Here is a 16,480-nt window from a genome sequence, read left to right as displayed (position 1 = left end):
CCAGCCTAGATATAAATTGTCGTAGGTTGGGGCAAATTTTGCCCCCATAGCTGTCCCCTGTCTTTGGCGAAAGTAATTACCCTCAAACATGAAAAAGTTATGAGTCAATAAGTATTCTATTGATCTCAAAATGTACGGTTCACCTGGTGACCGGGTGTGGTCACATTTTTGGCTCTCCATTTCCGTATTCCTGACTGTGTGGCGATGGAATAATTCTGGTCCGCTGGTGTCTGGTTCATAGGAGGTGGTGAGTGCCCCAGCCATTGTGGGTGTCGGGTGCCATTTTTATATTTTCTTATTTGGTCCGTTTTTTGTATTCAATACCCAGTTATGGAGGATTCTGATATTGTGGAGACGGACGTCTCTAGTTCAGATTCTGCTTCTTGTGAAGAATACGAATTGGCCCGGATGATACCTGCCTATCAGTTATGTTCCGAATGCCATTTTAGAGTGCTTAATTCCTCGGGATCGGGGAATCAAGGGGCCGCTGAGCCATCCGTCTCTGGGGGTTCTGTTCCCTGAGTGGCGAGTTCCCTACCACATCTCTTACTATGCATGCAGGTAACGCAGATTTTGCTCATCCTTCTCTGGAAGGTGGCTTGTTCCCTGCAGAGGTTATGGCACAGTTCCGCATGTCCATAATTATGGTGCTGGCGCATCTGAAACTCCCAGAAGCGTGCTTACGATATTGTATGTGTTCCGTTAACCGGGGCTCTTCAGGCGTGGGATGGCCTGGTCCTGTTAAGCCCTCCGGGGGAACGACTGTCCCTGAGGCTTCAGGGGGTTAACTTTCGGGCCGGGGTCGTCTCTTGCTCTGGCGAAGGTATGCTGTGCCTTTCGTTATAGACTGTTGCGCCTTCGTGTCCTACTGAGGCACGTTTTGGCGTTGTTGGACGATCCCATACTTAATGGATCTGGGAATTTTCAGTCTTCTCCTTCGAATGGCTTGCAGAATTAGATATAAGAGGATGAAGTAATCTTCTTATAGTCTTCTTTATTGAGTATCCTTTTCCAGTTCTGAGCTTGGAAGAACAGGATCCCTGTTGGGCTGGTCCTGAGGGTGTGTCTGTTCTTCTTGGGCGATAACCTACATGTTGCCTTATCTTTTATTTTAATCCGGTTAGGATGATTTTTTATTTGGTTTGAGCTCATGTTTATTATATATTTCCTTCGGGAATTTTTTTTCTGGCATCGATACTCGTGATTTTTGATTGCACTGTTTACTTCTACGGAAGTTTGTTCTAGTGTGAGGACATGTTTCATCCTATGTTTGTCTGTTATTTATTTCTCCATCTCTGGGGGGGACTATATGCGGCCTTGACAGTGATGAACTTTGGTTTCAGGCTGGTCCTGATTAGGTTCAGATCTTTCCGTCTTGCAGCTTTTTTCAGACAAGTGGCGCCTGTTCTGCCTGGCTGGTCCGGTTAGGGCGCCGAGTGCTTCACATTATTTTTTGTGTTATTTCTTGTTTTTATTTTACAAGTTTCAGCTAAGCATTCTGAGAGGACCTGGGGGGCAGTGAGGCATGGGGGATTGGTTCAGTCCTTATTTGCCTTTCAAGCTGGTTGACTAGGACTCTGTGAAGTTCCGCTGCGACACACTCAATTATTTCCGATATTTTGTCGGAACGTAGAGTATTCCTTCCCTACGTGGGTTGGAGGACTTAGGGCCTCCTTGCCACTGGTTCCTGACGGTTTTGCCTTTCAGGGGCTCTTTGGAATTGTCCTTTTTTGGATTTGTTCCTTTTGAGGTTTTCTTCCTTCGGGTAGAGATTTCTGGACTTTATCCGTTTCTCCTTAGTGGTTTTGGCCACCTTATGGGGAGGGCCATGTCGCTTTTTCCTACTTCGGGAGTTTGTTGCTTACCTATCAAGGACGTTAGGCTGTGTTGTTTCCTTCTCCGAGCTTCGCTTAGGGTTTTTTTTTTACCGGGGTTTGGGATGCTCTACATTCTTTTTCCTTGGGAGTGGTCCTCTGGTTACGTACTCTGAGGAGATATGGAGACTAGCCTTTGTTCTACTCGCTCTTCAGTTGACTTTGTCCTTGATGTTCTCCCTTGGTCTTTAGAGTCTTGGTACGCTTCTGTCATGCCCTAGCTCCTTTTTGGAGTGTTGGACTCCTGCAAGGAGTGTTCTCTTCCTTTTGGGTTGGGATTTATGAGTGAGTCTTGTCCCCGTTCTCCGGGTTAGTCTGGTTATTCCCCTGTGAGGTCTGATTCTTTCAGACGGGGTATTTGTGTTCCCTGGGGTATGGTTGTTTTAAACAATTCTGGGGCTCAGGCCTATAGTTTTTGTTTGGGATCTTTCTGGATGTCTGGAAACTTATGATCCTGTGGCTGGTTCGGGGTTCCTTATTTTTATTTGGAACTTGTTGCACCCTATTTAGGGTCCTTTTGGGAATCCTTGATTTTTTTCTTCCATTTCTTCTCCCTTTTGGGAGTTTACGGTAGTTTATCCCTTTTATCTAGTAAGGGGTTTGTTGTTGGGCACCGACTGCTGGGCGACGGTGTCTCCTGGAGGCGTGTTGGCTCAGTCGAGTCTATTTCTGCATCTTTAGCAAGGCTTATGGACTATCTGCGGGTCAGTGTCCTTGGGGCCTTTTCCTTTTTTTTTAAAGTTTCCTCGCTTCGGGCGAAGCAGGTTTTTTGTGGGTAGGGATTGTAGTCCTGGTGCCCTCAGAATGGGCCACCTTTTGTACCCTCCTGTTTTAGCATTCAGCTTGGGTATTGTTTTCCCAAAAGTAATGAATGCAGCTGTGGACTCTTTCCATTTATGAAGAAAAACTAAAATTATGCTTACCTGATCATTTTCTTTTCTTCAGATGGAAAGAGTCCACAGCTCCCCGCCCGTGTTTTTCACCCTGATATTTCTTCTACTGTTCCTCTGCAGAATGACTCGGGATGAGGGAAGTGGGAGGGGTATTTAAGCCTTTGGCTGGGGTGTGTCTGCCTCCTCCTAGTGGCCAGGTTCTGAATTTCCCAAAAGTAATGAATGCAGCTGTGGACTCTTCATCTGAAGAAAAGAAAATGATCAGGTAAGCATAATTTAAGTTTTTATATATAAATGTGTATTTATATGTGTATATATGTATTTACAGACTTATATACACATATAAACACATAAAAACATGTATATGTTCATACATATGTGTTTGTATGGGCATTGGAACCCTTTCCAGCCAAGTAGCTGCAAACATGTAAAATCATATTTATACAAAATTGATATTTAATAACCTGTTTAACTGTGTATGTAATGTAAATATTTCACATTCCAATGTTCTTCACATAGGGTATTATGTTCTAAGTATTTTTAAATAGATATACCTTTATATATCTGTATATATCTATACCTATATTTAATCATAGTTTATAAGTATATAACAAAATCATATATATATATATATATATATATATATATATATATATATATATATAAAACCAAATAAATTATATATATATATATATATATATATTTATTTAAGAATAAATAGAACATATTCTGCTATGTGAAGGACATTCAAATGTGAAATATTTATATTTCATGTCGGGTTGCCACACAAGTATAGGTGTTCCATTGAAGTCTATGGGGGATAACATTAACGCGGTTGCAATATTCTCAATTCCAATTTTTGCGAGTGTCGGGTTTTTGCTCATGCTCTAACTTTTTACTTCCAACTCATAATACGAACACAACATGGCGCGTGCAAAAATTCTCAGTCTAACTAAGTTAACACTGGAGTGCTAAATAGCACGCCACTTGTAATCTAGCCCTTAATTGCCTATATAATTAGTTCTTTGATTTCCATCTTGATATGAGGAGAGTCCACAGCTTCATTCGTTACTTGTGTGAATACAGAACCTGGCCACCAGGAGGAGGCAAAGACACCCCAGCCAAAGGCTTAAATACCTCCCCCACTCCCCTCATCCCCCAGTCATTTTTTGCCTTTCGTCACAGGAGGATGGCAGAGAAATGTCGGAAGATTCAGAGTAGTCTCTTATGGAGGGTAGTACTCTTCGCTATGGGACTGGAGTTTTAAGTAGTCTTGTCAGCCTCTCAGTGAGAGTATTGGCGAACGTTAGGGTCTGGAGATGCAGTGAGAGTCTTTCTGCGAAACCATCCAGACTCGTATTAACAACTCCTAAGCTCCTAAGTTGACGAGTTTCACTGCCTGCTTCTATCACTCAAGTCCATGTCAGGTGTGATGCTACAAGACTGTCAAACTTGAGAGACTGTGCGTCTGTTCCACGGTGATGATTCCGGTAAGATTGTTTATTTTTATATCATATGATAATGTAAGAAGACAGGGTCACAGTGTGACTCCTTTATCTGTATGGAATCAAGGGTTAATATCTTCCTTAAGGGGATTATTGAACAGGGGGAATTTATACATGATTTGCTTTATTATGTTTTATGCTGCGACATGTGTGAGATGAGGCTCTGGCAGCTGTGAGAACATTCAGGTTTTACTTTCGTTTTGGATATCTGCGCAGCCTGTCAGTTTGGCACGCTTTCCTTTGTGCAGCAGGGGCGGTCCTGCATGCCACTCCATGTGACCGGATGTGGCCTCATTATCTACCTCTTTCCTGACCGTGCGGTATACAAGAGACAAAGCTGTTTCTCTTTGGGGCCTGGGTCATAGGAGGTGGTGAGTGCCCCGGCCATTGGGGGTATAAAGGTGCCATTTACTATTTCTATAGTCCATTTTAGAAGCACAGGCTATGGAGGACTCTGATGCGTTAGAGGGTACTCCCTCTTTACCAAGAGCTAATACCTGTTTTTATTGTGAGGAGACTACGGTTTACCCGCCTGCTCAAATATGTTGCACATGCCTTGATAAAGTAATTATATCTAAAAAGAATACGATGTTTAGTACAACTAAGCCGTCTACCTCTGAGGGGTCTCTGTTCCGTGAGGCGCGTTCCCTGCAGTCATCTCCGATTACACATGCAGCTTCCCATTGCACGACTAATCCTCCTTCGGGATGGGTCCTCTTACTGCCAGATTTTTCTGAACAGTTGCAAACGGCAGTGTCTGCAGCCTTAAGTGCTTTACCTTGCTCTGCTGAGCGCAAGTGAAAGGTTAAATACTGCTATCCTTCCCAGGGGTCATCTACCAACTTGCTGGATTTATCTGACACTAGATTATCCGCTGATGAAGACGTCCCTGATGCTTCAGAGGAGGCTCTTTCTGGGTCGGAATCAGCTGCCTCTAAGCCTCCGGCTGCGGAGGAATCTGACTTTAGATTTAGGATAGAGCACTTACGCTTTCTGTTAAAGGAAGTATTAGCTACGTTAGAGGTTCCGGAACCAAAGTTACCCGAGGAACCTTCTATAAGGTTTATGAGGACAGGGTTGTGCCACAAACTTTCTAGGTTCCCGTTAAGATGGCAAATATAATTAAGAATAAACGGGAAAGACTCGGATCCTCTTTTTTTTCCCCCTTCTTCGTCTTTTAAAAATTGTTCCCGGTTCCTGACTCACAATTAGAGTTGTAGGGATCTGTCCCCAACACACCACTATCCCGCTTGAGGATTGTTCATGGAGCCCATGGATAAGAAGTTTGAAACTCTGTTGAGAAAGATGTTTCAGCACACAGGGTTTTTATTTCAACCTGCAGCTGCGGTTGCTGCGGTGGCTGGAGCTGCTACCTTTTGGTGTCACTCTATCGGAGATGATCGAGGTGGAAACTCCCCTCAATGAGATCCAGGAAAGAATCAAGGCCTTGAGGTTAGCTAATTCATTTATTTGCGATGCTAACATGCAGATTATTCACTTGAATGCCAAGACATCAGGCTTTTCTGTTCTGGCTCGTGGGGCTCTGTGGCTGAAGTCTTGGTCCGCGGACATGACTTCAATTTAAGGGAAAGGTACATTTCGGTCCAGGACTGGACTCGATCATCTCCACGGTCACTGGGGGCAAGGGTGCCTTCTTACCGCAGGATAAGAAGAACAAACCTAAAGGACAGGGTCCCAATTTTTGTCCCTTTCACTCGGGTAAATCCCAACGCCAACAGCCCTCCGCAAAGCAGGATCAGTCCATGGGAAATTGGAAACCATCTTAATCCCGCCGAGACTAAGTCAGCATGAAGGGGCGGCCCCCAATTCGTTGTCGGATCGTGTTGGGGCAGACTCTCTTTGTGAAGGCTTGGCTAGGAGATGTGCAAGACCCTTGGGTCCTGGAGGTCATTGCTCAGTGTTATAGGATAGGTTTCAAAACTCATCCACCCAGGGGCAGATTTCTCTTATCAAACCTGTCTTAAAGACCTGAAAAAAATAGATGCTTTTCTAGGGTGCATGAGGGATCTCTCCTCCCTAGGAGTGATTGTGCCAGTACCTCTGGCAGAAAGAGGTCTGGGTTACTACTAAAACCTTTTTGTGGTCCCAAAGAAGGAGGGTACTTTTCGCCCAATTCTAGACCTAAAGTGCTTAAACAAATTTCTGTAGGTGCCGTCGTCCAAGATGGCAATAATAAGGTAGATTCTGCCCTTGGTTCAAGAGGGACAGTTCATGACTACGATAGACTTGAAAGATGCTTACCTTCATGTGCCAAAACACAAGGATCACTTCAAGTTCTTAAGATTCGCATTTCTGGACCAACACCTCCAGTTTGTGGCTCTCCCATTTGGTCTGGCTACTGCCCCAAGAATCTTTACAAAGGTTCTAGGGGCTCTGCTCGTGGTGGCGAGATCCAGGGGTATTGCAGTAGCTCCAAACTTGGACAACATCCTGGTCCAAGCTCCGTCCTGCCGGCTGGTGGAAGACCATTCAAGAGCTCTGCTACTTTTTCAATCTCATTGATGGAAGATAAACTTAGGAAAGAGTTCTCTGGTTCCCAGTACCAGAGTGGAATTCCTGGGCACGATAGTAGATTCCATATCCATGAAGATATTCCTTACAGACCAGACGTTGCAAAATTACTTCCAATTGTCTTGCCCTCCACAGATGGCGTTAAGGAGGTCTGGAGGGCAAGACAATTGGAAGTAATTTTGTAATTTTGCAACGTATTCAGCTGCGCATGCTGAGGCAATGGAACAGCGATCACTCGGATCTATCCCAACAGATTTCTCTGGACAACCGGTCAAGAGAATTGCTCTCTTGGTGGCTCTGTCCAGATCGCCTGTCCCAGGGGACATCCTTCTTGAGACCATCCTGGAAGATTGTGACTACGGACGCAAGTCTATCAAGATGAGTAGCTGTTTGGGGCGCCAGGAAGGCGCAGGGCCTGTGGACTCAAGAAGAGTCTCTCCTCCCGATTAACATTCTGGAATTTCAAGTGATCTTCAACGCTTTAAAGGCTTGGCCTCTTCTAGGTTCGACCCAGTTTATCAGATTTTAATTGGACAACATTACCTCGGTGGCTTACATCAACCATCAGGGGGGGAACAAGAAGCTCCCTAGCCATGAGGGAACTGTCTCAGATTCTGGAATGTGCGGAGACCAACTCCTGTTCGCTGTCAGCGATCCACATTCCGGGTGTAGACAACTGAGAAGCAGAATTTCCCAGCAGACAATCCTTTCATCCGGGGGAATGGTCTCTCCATCCCAAAGTGTTTGTGGAGATCTGCAAAAGATGGCGGACACCAGAGATAGATCTCATGGTGTCCAGACTCAATTCTAAGTTACCCAGGTACGGGTCGCGGTCCAGGGATCCTCAGGCAGAACTGATAGATGCCTTAGCAGTACCCTGGGTGTCTAACCTAGTTTACATCTTTCCACCTTTACCACTTCTACCTTGGGTAGTGGTCCGCATCAAGCAGGAGGAAGCTTTGACTATTCTTATTGCTCCTTCGTGGCCGCGAAGGATGTGGTTTGCGGACCTGGTGGGGATGTCATCATCTCCTCCTTGGAGGTTACCTTGTCAGACAGATCTGCTGGAACAGGGTCCCTTTGTTCATCAAAATCTAGATTCTCTCAAGCTGACTGTGTGGAGATTGAACGCTTAGTCCTAGCCAAGAGAGGGTTCTCTGACAGAGTGATTGATACTCTCATTCAAGCCAGAAAGCGGTTACTCGTCGCATCTACGATAAGGTGTGGATGACCTACCTATTCTGGTGTGAAGAATGTGGATTCCCCTTGCATAAGGTCAAGGTATCCAGGATTCTTTCCTTTCTCCAGTTCCTTAAAGGGACAGATTTCGGCTCTATCTGTGTTGCTTCACAGAGGCTCGCTGAGCTACCGGATATTCAGTCTTTTGTGCAGGCTCTGTCCAGAATCAGGCCTGTGTTTAGACATTCTGCTCCTCCTTGGAGTTTAAATTTGGTTCTTAAGGTTTTGCAGAAGGCTCCGTTTGAGCCCATGCACTCAGTTGACATTAAGTTACTGTCTTGGAAGGTTCTTTTTCTACTTGCTATTTCCTCGGCATGCAGAGCCTCTGAGATTGCGGCCTTGCAATGTGAGCCTTCTTACTTAGTCTTTCATGCTGATAAGTCTGTTCTTCGCACTGGGTTGGGTTTTCTCCCTAAGCTTGTGTCTGATTGCAACATCAATCAGGAGATTGTGGTTCCTTCCTTGTGTCCTAATCCTCCTCCTTAGAAGGAACGATTGCTTCATAATCTGGATGTGGTTAGGGCTTTGAAATTCTATCTTCAGGCCACAAATGATTTTAGACGGACTTCTGCATTGTTTGATGTCTAAGTGTAGAGGGCAGAGAAGGCTTCTTCCACTTCTCTATCTTTTTGGTTGAGGAGCATTATCCGCTTAGCGTATGAAACAGCAGGACATAAGCCTCCTCAGAGGATTAGGGCTCATTCAACTAGAACTGTGGCTTCTTCTTGGGCCATCAAAAATGAGGCCTCTATGGAGCAGATTTGTACGGTGGCTACCTGGTCCTCCTTACATACTTTTTCAAAGTTTTACAAATTTGACGTGTTTGCTTCAGCTGAAGCAGCTTTTGGGAGAAAGGTTTTGCAGCCTGTCGTGCCCTCAGATTAGGGTCCACCTCTCTTTTACCATCCCGTGTGTCCTCTAGAGCTTGGGTATATGTTTCCCACAAGTAAGGAATGAAGCCGTGGACTTTCCTCATATTAAGATGGAAAACATAAATTATTCTTACCTGATAATTTCATTTCCATTTGTATAAGGAGAGTCCACGGCTCCTGACCATTTTCTCCATTGGGCGGACCAAAATTTGTGTTTTTTCTTCTGGCACCATTTATATCCTGATATTTCTCCTACTTTTCCTTGTTCCCTCGGCAGAATGACTGGGGGTTGAGGGTAGTGGGGGTGGTATTTATGCCTTTGGCTGGGATGTCTTTGCCTCCTCCTGGTGGTTCTGTATTCCCACAAATAAGGAATGATGCCTTGGACTCTCCTCATACAGATGGAAATTAAATGATCAGGTAATCATAATTTTTTTTTTCTCATTTGCCTGATCTTCCTGTTCTCTAGGACCTTTCATACGGGATCATTAAGGAACTGAACTGTTTGAGTTGCCATAGCAAACTCAATGTTTTCACTGAAGCAGCCAAATTCCAGAAAGTTGAACGATTTGCAGGGAAAGTCAGCGGTATGATTATTTGTCCTAATAGAAATTACAATATTATATGTTTTTACCTAGAATTATATGATTTATGGTTTTTCTCACATATTTGCAATACCATGTTTTGAAGCGTTCTGCATATTTTCTTGTGCCACTTCTATAGGAAGAAACCTTGCAGAAGTCTACAGACTCTTCCCTTCCATCTGACTTCAATTATCTTCTTAAATTTAATAATACAGTGTGAGTTGTGGGTCTGATCAAGTCTGAAATATTCTTGTAAAAGTAAAAAACCTTACGCCAGGGATGTCTGCAGCTATTTTGAACCTTGACATGCATTCACTGTAACACACAAAAATTTCTCCTGGATTTATTCCCAACCATATGTTGTTCCCTTGCTTTCTAAGGGGGCTTATTCTTTAGGTTACCTCTAGTGACAACTTTTGTATTGCTGGTGTAAGTAAGGTGTTTAATAGGTGTTCCAGGGTATAGGGAAGTGTATAAAGGGAGAGGAGGAACCTGAAGACTTCTGAAAAGGTTTTACCTACTTTATGAGGGACAAAGCAATATATCCATTAATTATAAATATGTCACTGGCATGTGTAAATTTATGTGGTTCTTCTTTTCTCTTTTACGTTTTCATTGAAGTTATGTGTATGTCATCAAGGTAACAATTGTGAGGTTTGCATGACATATTTTAGGAGAAGAGAGTCTTGAATGGATCTAGAGTTAATATGTCCGTTTTATACATTTTATTTTATCACAAGGTTAAGCAAGGCTTTGTGTGTGTTAAATGTGATCAATGTGGTAATAAGACTATATATTCAGGTCTGCAGAACCAGAACAGGAAGAAAACTTTGAGAGATCCATCTATACAGTTGGGAAAACCTCTCCCAGACCAAGGAACCTGCAGACATTACAGAAAGAGCCACCGCTGGTTAAGGTGAGTTTGGGGTAAATCCTAACACTGATCATGCAGAGCAAAAGGACATTTATATATTTATTTATATACCTATTATTTTCTAGAGTCACGTGCCTTTTGATACATAGTGTTCATTTCAAATGTATCGATTAGTGATTTGGGTATTACTCATTTTTGTCATTTAGCCATCATAGAACAGATACAGATATCCTTATTGCTTTTGGGCGTGGTTCAAGTATTTGCTACATCCACCTTTTGTATTATCTGGTTCCCCCATAAATAACTCTCATAGCTACTCGTTTAGATTATGATATGGAGAAGACCTTACCAAACACCTAGAAACAAGGGCTCATCAATTTCCTTGATTGCTTAAAGTAACGTACTAGACTTTTTTTTTTCTCTTCTTAGAAGTAAAGAAATATAAACTGCTTGTTTTCCTCAAGCAAAGTGCAATATATAGGCTTTTTTTTTGGGGGGGGGGGGGGGTTCTGCACATGCACATGCACAGCAATTTCATATTAAATAATTAAAGAAAAACATTTAGCTCTTTAGAGTCACTGAAATTTAGTTCTCAAAAAACACGTATAAAATGAAAAATATCTAATAATGCAGCTATCGTACAAGAAAAAGAAAAGCAGTTTATGAATTAAAGAGAGTGCACATAATTTGTTCAATAAATATACAAACCATTAAACAATCTAATACAAAAAAAAGTTATACTTGCATTAAAAAAACAAAAAACATAAGGAATGAAGTCTCCCAACAGTTGTCTGTCTGGCCAAACATTAGCCACAATGCATTTCATAGCCACCGCCCTTCCTCAGGTGTCAGTGTCGCCTGGGGAAGGGGCGTGTCTCTTTAATTAGCTTATTAAATCATAGGCATGTCTTTTTGTTGCATGATTACACTTGTACGTGGGAAAAAGTTTTCAACTTTAAAATGCCTGTAAGTGATTTAAAAGAACATCTAGTTACTTTTATGTCTGTGTCTCTTAAACCAAAACAAGTCCATGCCTTGTCAAGACATCTTACATCACTTCACCAGTGAAAGTTTATCTTTATTAATACAAGCCTTAGTTTTCAGTGGCTCTCCCTGTTTTTAAAATGCTTATTTCTTTCATGTAATTAGCAAGAGTCCATGAGCTAGTGACGTATGGGATATACATTCCTACCAGGAGGGGCAAAGTTTCCCAAACCTCAAAATGCCTATAAATACACCCCTCACCACACCCACAAATCAGTTTTACAAACTTTGCCTCCTATGGAGGTGGTGAAGTAAGTTTGTGCTAGATTCTACGTTGATATGCGCTCCGCAGCAGGTTGGAGCCCGGTTTTCCTCTCAGCGTGCAGTGAATGTCAGAGGGATGTGAGGAGAGTATTGCCTATTTGAATTCAATGATCTCCTTCTACGGGGTCTATTTCATAGGTTCTCTGTTATTGGTCGTAGAGATTCATCTCTTACCTCCCTTTTCAGATCGACGATATACTCTTATATATATATATATACCATTACCTCTGCTGATTTTCGTTTCAGTACTGGTTTGGCTTTCTACTACATGTAGATGAGTGTCCTGGGGTAAGTAAGTCTTATTTTCTGTGACACTCTAAGCTATGGTTGGGCACTTTTTTATAAAGTTCTAAATATATGTATTCAAACATTTATTTGCCTTGACTCAGGATGTTCAACATTCCTTATTTCAGACAGTCAGTTTCATATTTGGGATAATGCATATGAATAAATCAATTTTTTTCCTTACCTTAAAATTTGACTTTTTCCCTGTGGGCTGTTAGGCTCGCGGGGGCTGAAAATGCTTAATTTTATTGCGTCATTCTTGGCGCGGACTTTTTGGGCGCAAACATTTTTTTCTGTTTCAGGCGTCATACGTGTCGCCGGAAGTTGCGTCATTTTTGACGTTTTTTTGCGCCAAAAGTGTCGGCGTTCCGGATGTGGCGTCATTTTTGGCGCCAAAAGCATTTAGGCGCCAAATAATGTGGGCGTCATTTTTGGCGCTAAAAAAATATAGGGGCGTCACTATTGTCTCCACATTATTTAAGTCTCATTATTTATTGCTTCTGGTTGCTAGAAGCTTGTTCACTGGCATTTTTTCCCATTCCTGAAACTGTCATTTAAGGAATTTGATCAATTTTGCTTTATATGTTGTTTTTTCTATTACATATTGCAAGATGTCCCACGTTGAAACTGAGTCAGAAGATACTTCTGGAAAATCGCTGCCTGGTGCTGGAGCTACCAAAGCTAAGTGTATCTGCTGTAAATTTATGGTATCTGTTCCTCCAGCTGTTGTTTGTACTGTTTGTCATGACAAACTTGTTAATGCAGATAATATTTCCTTTAGTACTGTTACATTACCTGTTGCTGTTCCGTCAACATCTAATACTCAGAGTGTTCCTGATAACATAAGAGATTTTGTTTCTAAATCCATTAAGAAGGCTATGTCTGTTATTCCTCCTTCTAGTAAACGTAAAAAGTCTTTTAAAACTTCTCATTTTTCAGATGAATTTTTAAATGAACATCATCATTCTGATTCTGATAATGGTTCTTCTGGTTCAGAGGATTCTGTCTCAGAGGTTGATGCTGATAAATCTTCATATTTATTTAAAATGGAATTTATTCGTTCTTTACTTAAAGAAGTCCTAATTGCATTAGAAATTGAGGATTCTGGTCCTCTTGATACTAAATCTAAACGTTTAGATAAGGTTTTTAAATCTCCTGTAGTTATTCCAGAAGTTTTTCCTGTCCCTGGTGGTATTTCTGAAGTAATTTCCAGGGAATGGGATAATTTGGGTAATTCATTTACTCCTTCTAAACGTTTTAAGCAATTATATCCTGTGCCATCTGACAGATTAGAGTTTTGGGACAAAATTCCTAAGGTTGATGGGGCTGTCTCTACTCTTGCTAAGCGTACTACTATTCCTACGGCAGATGGTACTTCCTTTAAGGATTCTTTAGATAGGAAAATTGAATCCTTTCTAAGAAAAGCTTACTTGTGTTCAGGTAATCTTCTTAGACCTGCTATATCTTTAGCGGATGTTGCTGCAGCTTCAACTTTTTGGTTAGAAGCTTTAGCGCAACAATTAACAGATCATAATTCTCATAGCATTATTATTCTTCTTCAACATGCTAATAATTTTATTTGTGATGCCATCTTTGATATCATTAGAGTTGATGTCAGGTATATGTCTCTAGCTATTTTAGCTAGAAGAGCTTTATGGCTTAAAACTTGGAATGCTGATATGTCTTCTAAGTCTACTCTGCTTTCCCTTTCTTTCCAGGGTAATAAATTGTTTGGTTCTCAGTTGGATTCTATTATCTCAACTGTTACTGGAGGGAAAGGAACTTTTTTACCACAGGATAAAAAATCTAAAGGTAAATTTAGGTCTAATAATCGTTTTTGTTCCTTTCGTCACAACAAGGAACAAAAGCCTGATCCTTCATCCTCAGGAGCGGTATCAGTTTGGAATCCATCTCCAGTCTGGAATAAATCCAAGCCTTTTAGAAAATCAAAGCCAGCTCCTAAGTCCACATGAAGGTGCGGCCCTCATTCCAGCTCAGCTGGTAGGGGGCAGATTACGTTTTTTCAAAGAAATTTGGATCAATTCCGTTCACAATCTTTGGATTCAGAACATTGTTTCAGAAGGGTACAGAATTGGCTTCAAGATAAGGCCTCCTGCAAAGAGATTTTTTCTTTCCCGTGTCCCAGTAAACCCAGCGAAGGCTCAAGCATTTCTGAAATGTGTTTCAGATCTAGAGTTGGCTGGAGTAATTATGCCAGTTCCAGTTCTGGAACAGGGACTGGGGTTTTATTCAAATCCTCTTCATTGTACCAAAGAAGGTGAATTCCTTCAGACCAGTTCTGGATCTAAAAATATTGAATCGTTATGTAAGGATACCAACATTCAAAATGGTAACTATAAGGACTATCCTGCCTTTTGTTCAGCAAGGGCATTATATGTCTACAATAGATTTACAGGATGCATATCTGCATATTCCGATTCATCCAGATCACTATCAGTTTCTGAGATTCTCTTTCCTAGACAAGCATTACCAGTTTGTGGCTCTGCCGTTTGGCCTAGCTACAGCTCCAAGAATTTTTACAAAGGTTCTCGGTGCCCTTCTGTCTGTAATCAGAGAACAGGGTATTGTGGTATTTCCTTATTTGGACGATATCTTGGTACTTGCTCAGTCTTCACATTTAGCAGAATCTCATACGAATCGACTTGTGTTGTTTCTTCAACATCATGGTTGGAGGATCAATTTACCAAAAAGTTCATTGATTCCTCAGACACAGGTAACCTTTTTAGGTTTCCAGATAGATTCAGTGTCCATGACTCTGTCTTTGACAGACAAGAGACGTCTAAAATTGATATCAGCTTGTCGAAACCTTCAGTCACAATCATTCCCTTCGGTAGCCTTATGCATGGAAATTCTAGGTCTTATGACTGCTGCATCGGACGCGATCCCCTTTGCTCGTTTTCACATGCGACCTCTTCAGCTCTGTATGCTGAACCAGTGGTGCAGGGATTACACAAAGATATCTCAATTAATATCTTTAAAACCGATTGTACGACACTCTCTGACGTGGTGGACAGATCACCATCGTTTAGTTCAGGGGGCTTCTTTTGTTCTTCCGACCTGGACTGTAATTTCAACAGATGCAAGTCTTACAGGTTGGGGAGCTGTGTGGGGGTCTCTGATAGCACAAGGGGTTTGGGAATCTCAGGAGGTGAGATTACCGATCAATATTTTGGAACTCCGTGCAATTTTCAGAGCCCTTCAGTTTTGGCCTCTTCTAAAGAGAGAATCGTTCATTTGTTTTCAGACAGACAATGTCACAACTGTGGCATACATCAATCATCAAGGAGGGACTCACAGTCCTCTGGCTATGAAAGAAGTATCTCGAATTCTGGTATGGGCGGAATCCAGCTCCTGTCTAGTTTCTGCGGTTCATATCCCAGGTATAGACAATTGGGAAGCGGATTATCTCAGTCGCCAAACGTTACATCCGGGCGAACGGTCTCTTCACCCAGAGGTATTTCTTCAGATTGTTCAAAGGTGGGGACTTCCAGAAATAGATCTGATGGCCTCTCATCTAAACAAGAAACTTCCCAGGTATCTGTCCAGATCCAGGGATCCTCAAGCGGAAGCAGTGGATGCATTGTCACTTCCTTGGAAGTATCATCCTGCCTATATCTTTCCGCCTCTAGTTCTTCTTCCAAGAGTAATCTCCAAGATTCTGAAGGAATGCTCGTTTGTTCTGCTGGTAGCTCCAGCATGGCCTCACAGGTTTTGGTATGCGGATCTTGTCCGGATGGCCTCTTGCCAACCGTGGACTCTTCCGTTAAGGCCAGACCTTCTGTCGCAAGGTCCTTTTTTCCATCAGGATCTCAAATCCTTAAATTTAAAGGTATGGAGATTGAACGCTTGATTCTTAGTCAAAGAGGTTTCTCTGACTCTGTGATTAATACTATGTTACAGGCTCGTAAATCTGTATCTAGGGAGATATATTATAGAGTCTGGAAGACTTATATTTCTTGGTGTCTTTCTCATCATTTTTCCTGGCATTCTTTTAGAATTCCGAGAATATTACAGTTTCTTCAGGATGGTTTGGATAAAGGTTTGTCTGCAAGTTCCTTGAAAGGACAAATCTCTGCTCTTTCTGTTCTTTTTCACAGAAAGATTGCTAATCTTCCTGATATTCATTGTTTTGTACAAGCTTTGGTTCGTATAAAACCTGTCATTAAGTCAATTTCTCCTCCTTGGAGTTTGAATTTGGTTCTGGGGGCTCTTCAAGCTCCTCCGTTTGAACCTATGCATTCATTGGACATTAAATTACTTTCTTGGAAAGTTTTGTTCCTTTTGGCCATCTCTTCTGCCAGAAGAGTTTCTGAATTATCTGCTCTTTCTTGTGAGTCTCCTTTTCTGATTTTTCACCAGGATAAGGCGGTGTTGCGAACTTCTTTTAAATTTTTACCTAAGGTTGTGAATTCCAACAACATTAGTAGAGAAATTGTGGTTCCTTCATTATGTCCTAATCCTAAGAATTCTAAGGAGAAATCATTGCATTCTTT

At 42.0% G+C, this 16,480-nt stretch overlaps 1 protein-coding gene across 1 annotated transcript in view; it reads left to right on the top strand.

Annotated features, from left to right (window-relative positions):
* Positions 1 to 16,480, top strand: part of LOC128663103 (uncharacterized) — a 180,309-nt gene that overhangs the window by 98,362 nt on the left and 65,467 nt on the right. The window contains exons 8-9 of the mRNA XM_053717262.1: positions 9,385 to 9,502; positions 10,301 to 10,415. Of these exons, the coding sequence (XP_053573237.1) occupies positions 9,385 to 9,502; positions 10,301 to 10,415 (233 nt within the window). The remainder of the gene's footprint in view (positions 1 to 9,384; positions 9,503 to 10,300; positions 10,416 to 16,480) is intronic.

This window comes from Bombina bombina, chromosome 6 (genome assembly GCF_027579735.1).
Source record: "Bombina bombina isolate aBomBom1 chromosome 6, aBomBom1.pri, whole genome shotgun sequence".
In the NCBI taxonomy this organism is placed as follows: domain Eukaryota; kingdom Metazoa; phylum Chordata; class Amphibia; order Anura; family Bombinatoridae; genus Bombina; species Bombina bombina.
Note: the sequence above shows the minus strand (reverse complement) of the source record. Positions and strands in the feature narration are given on the sequence as shown.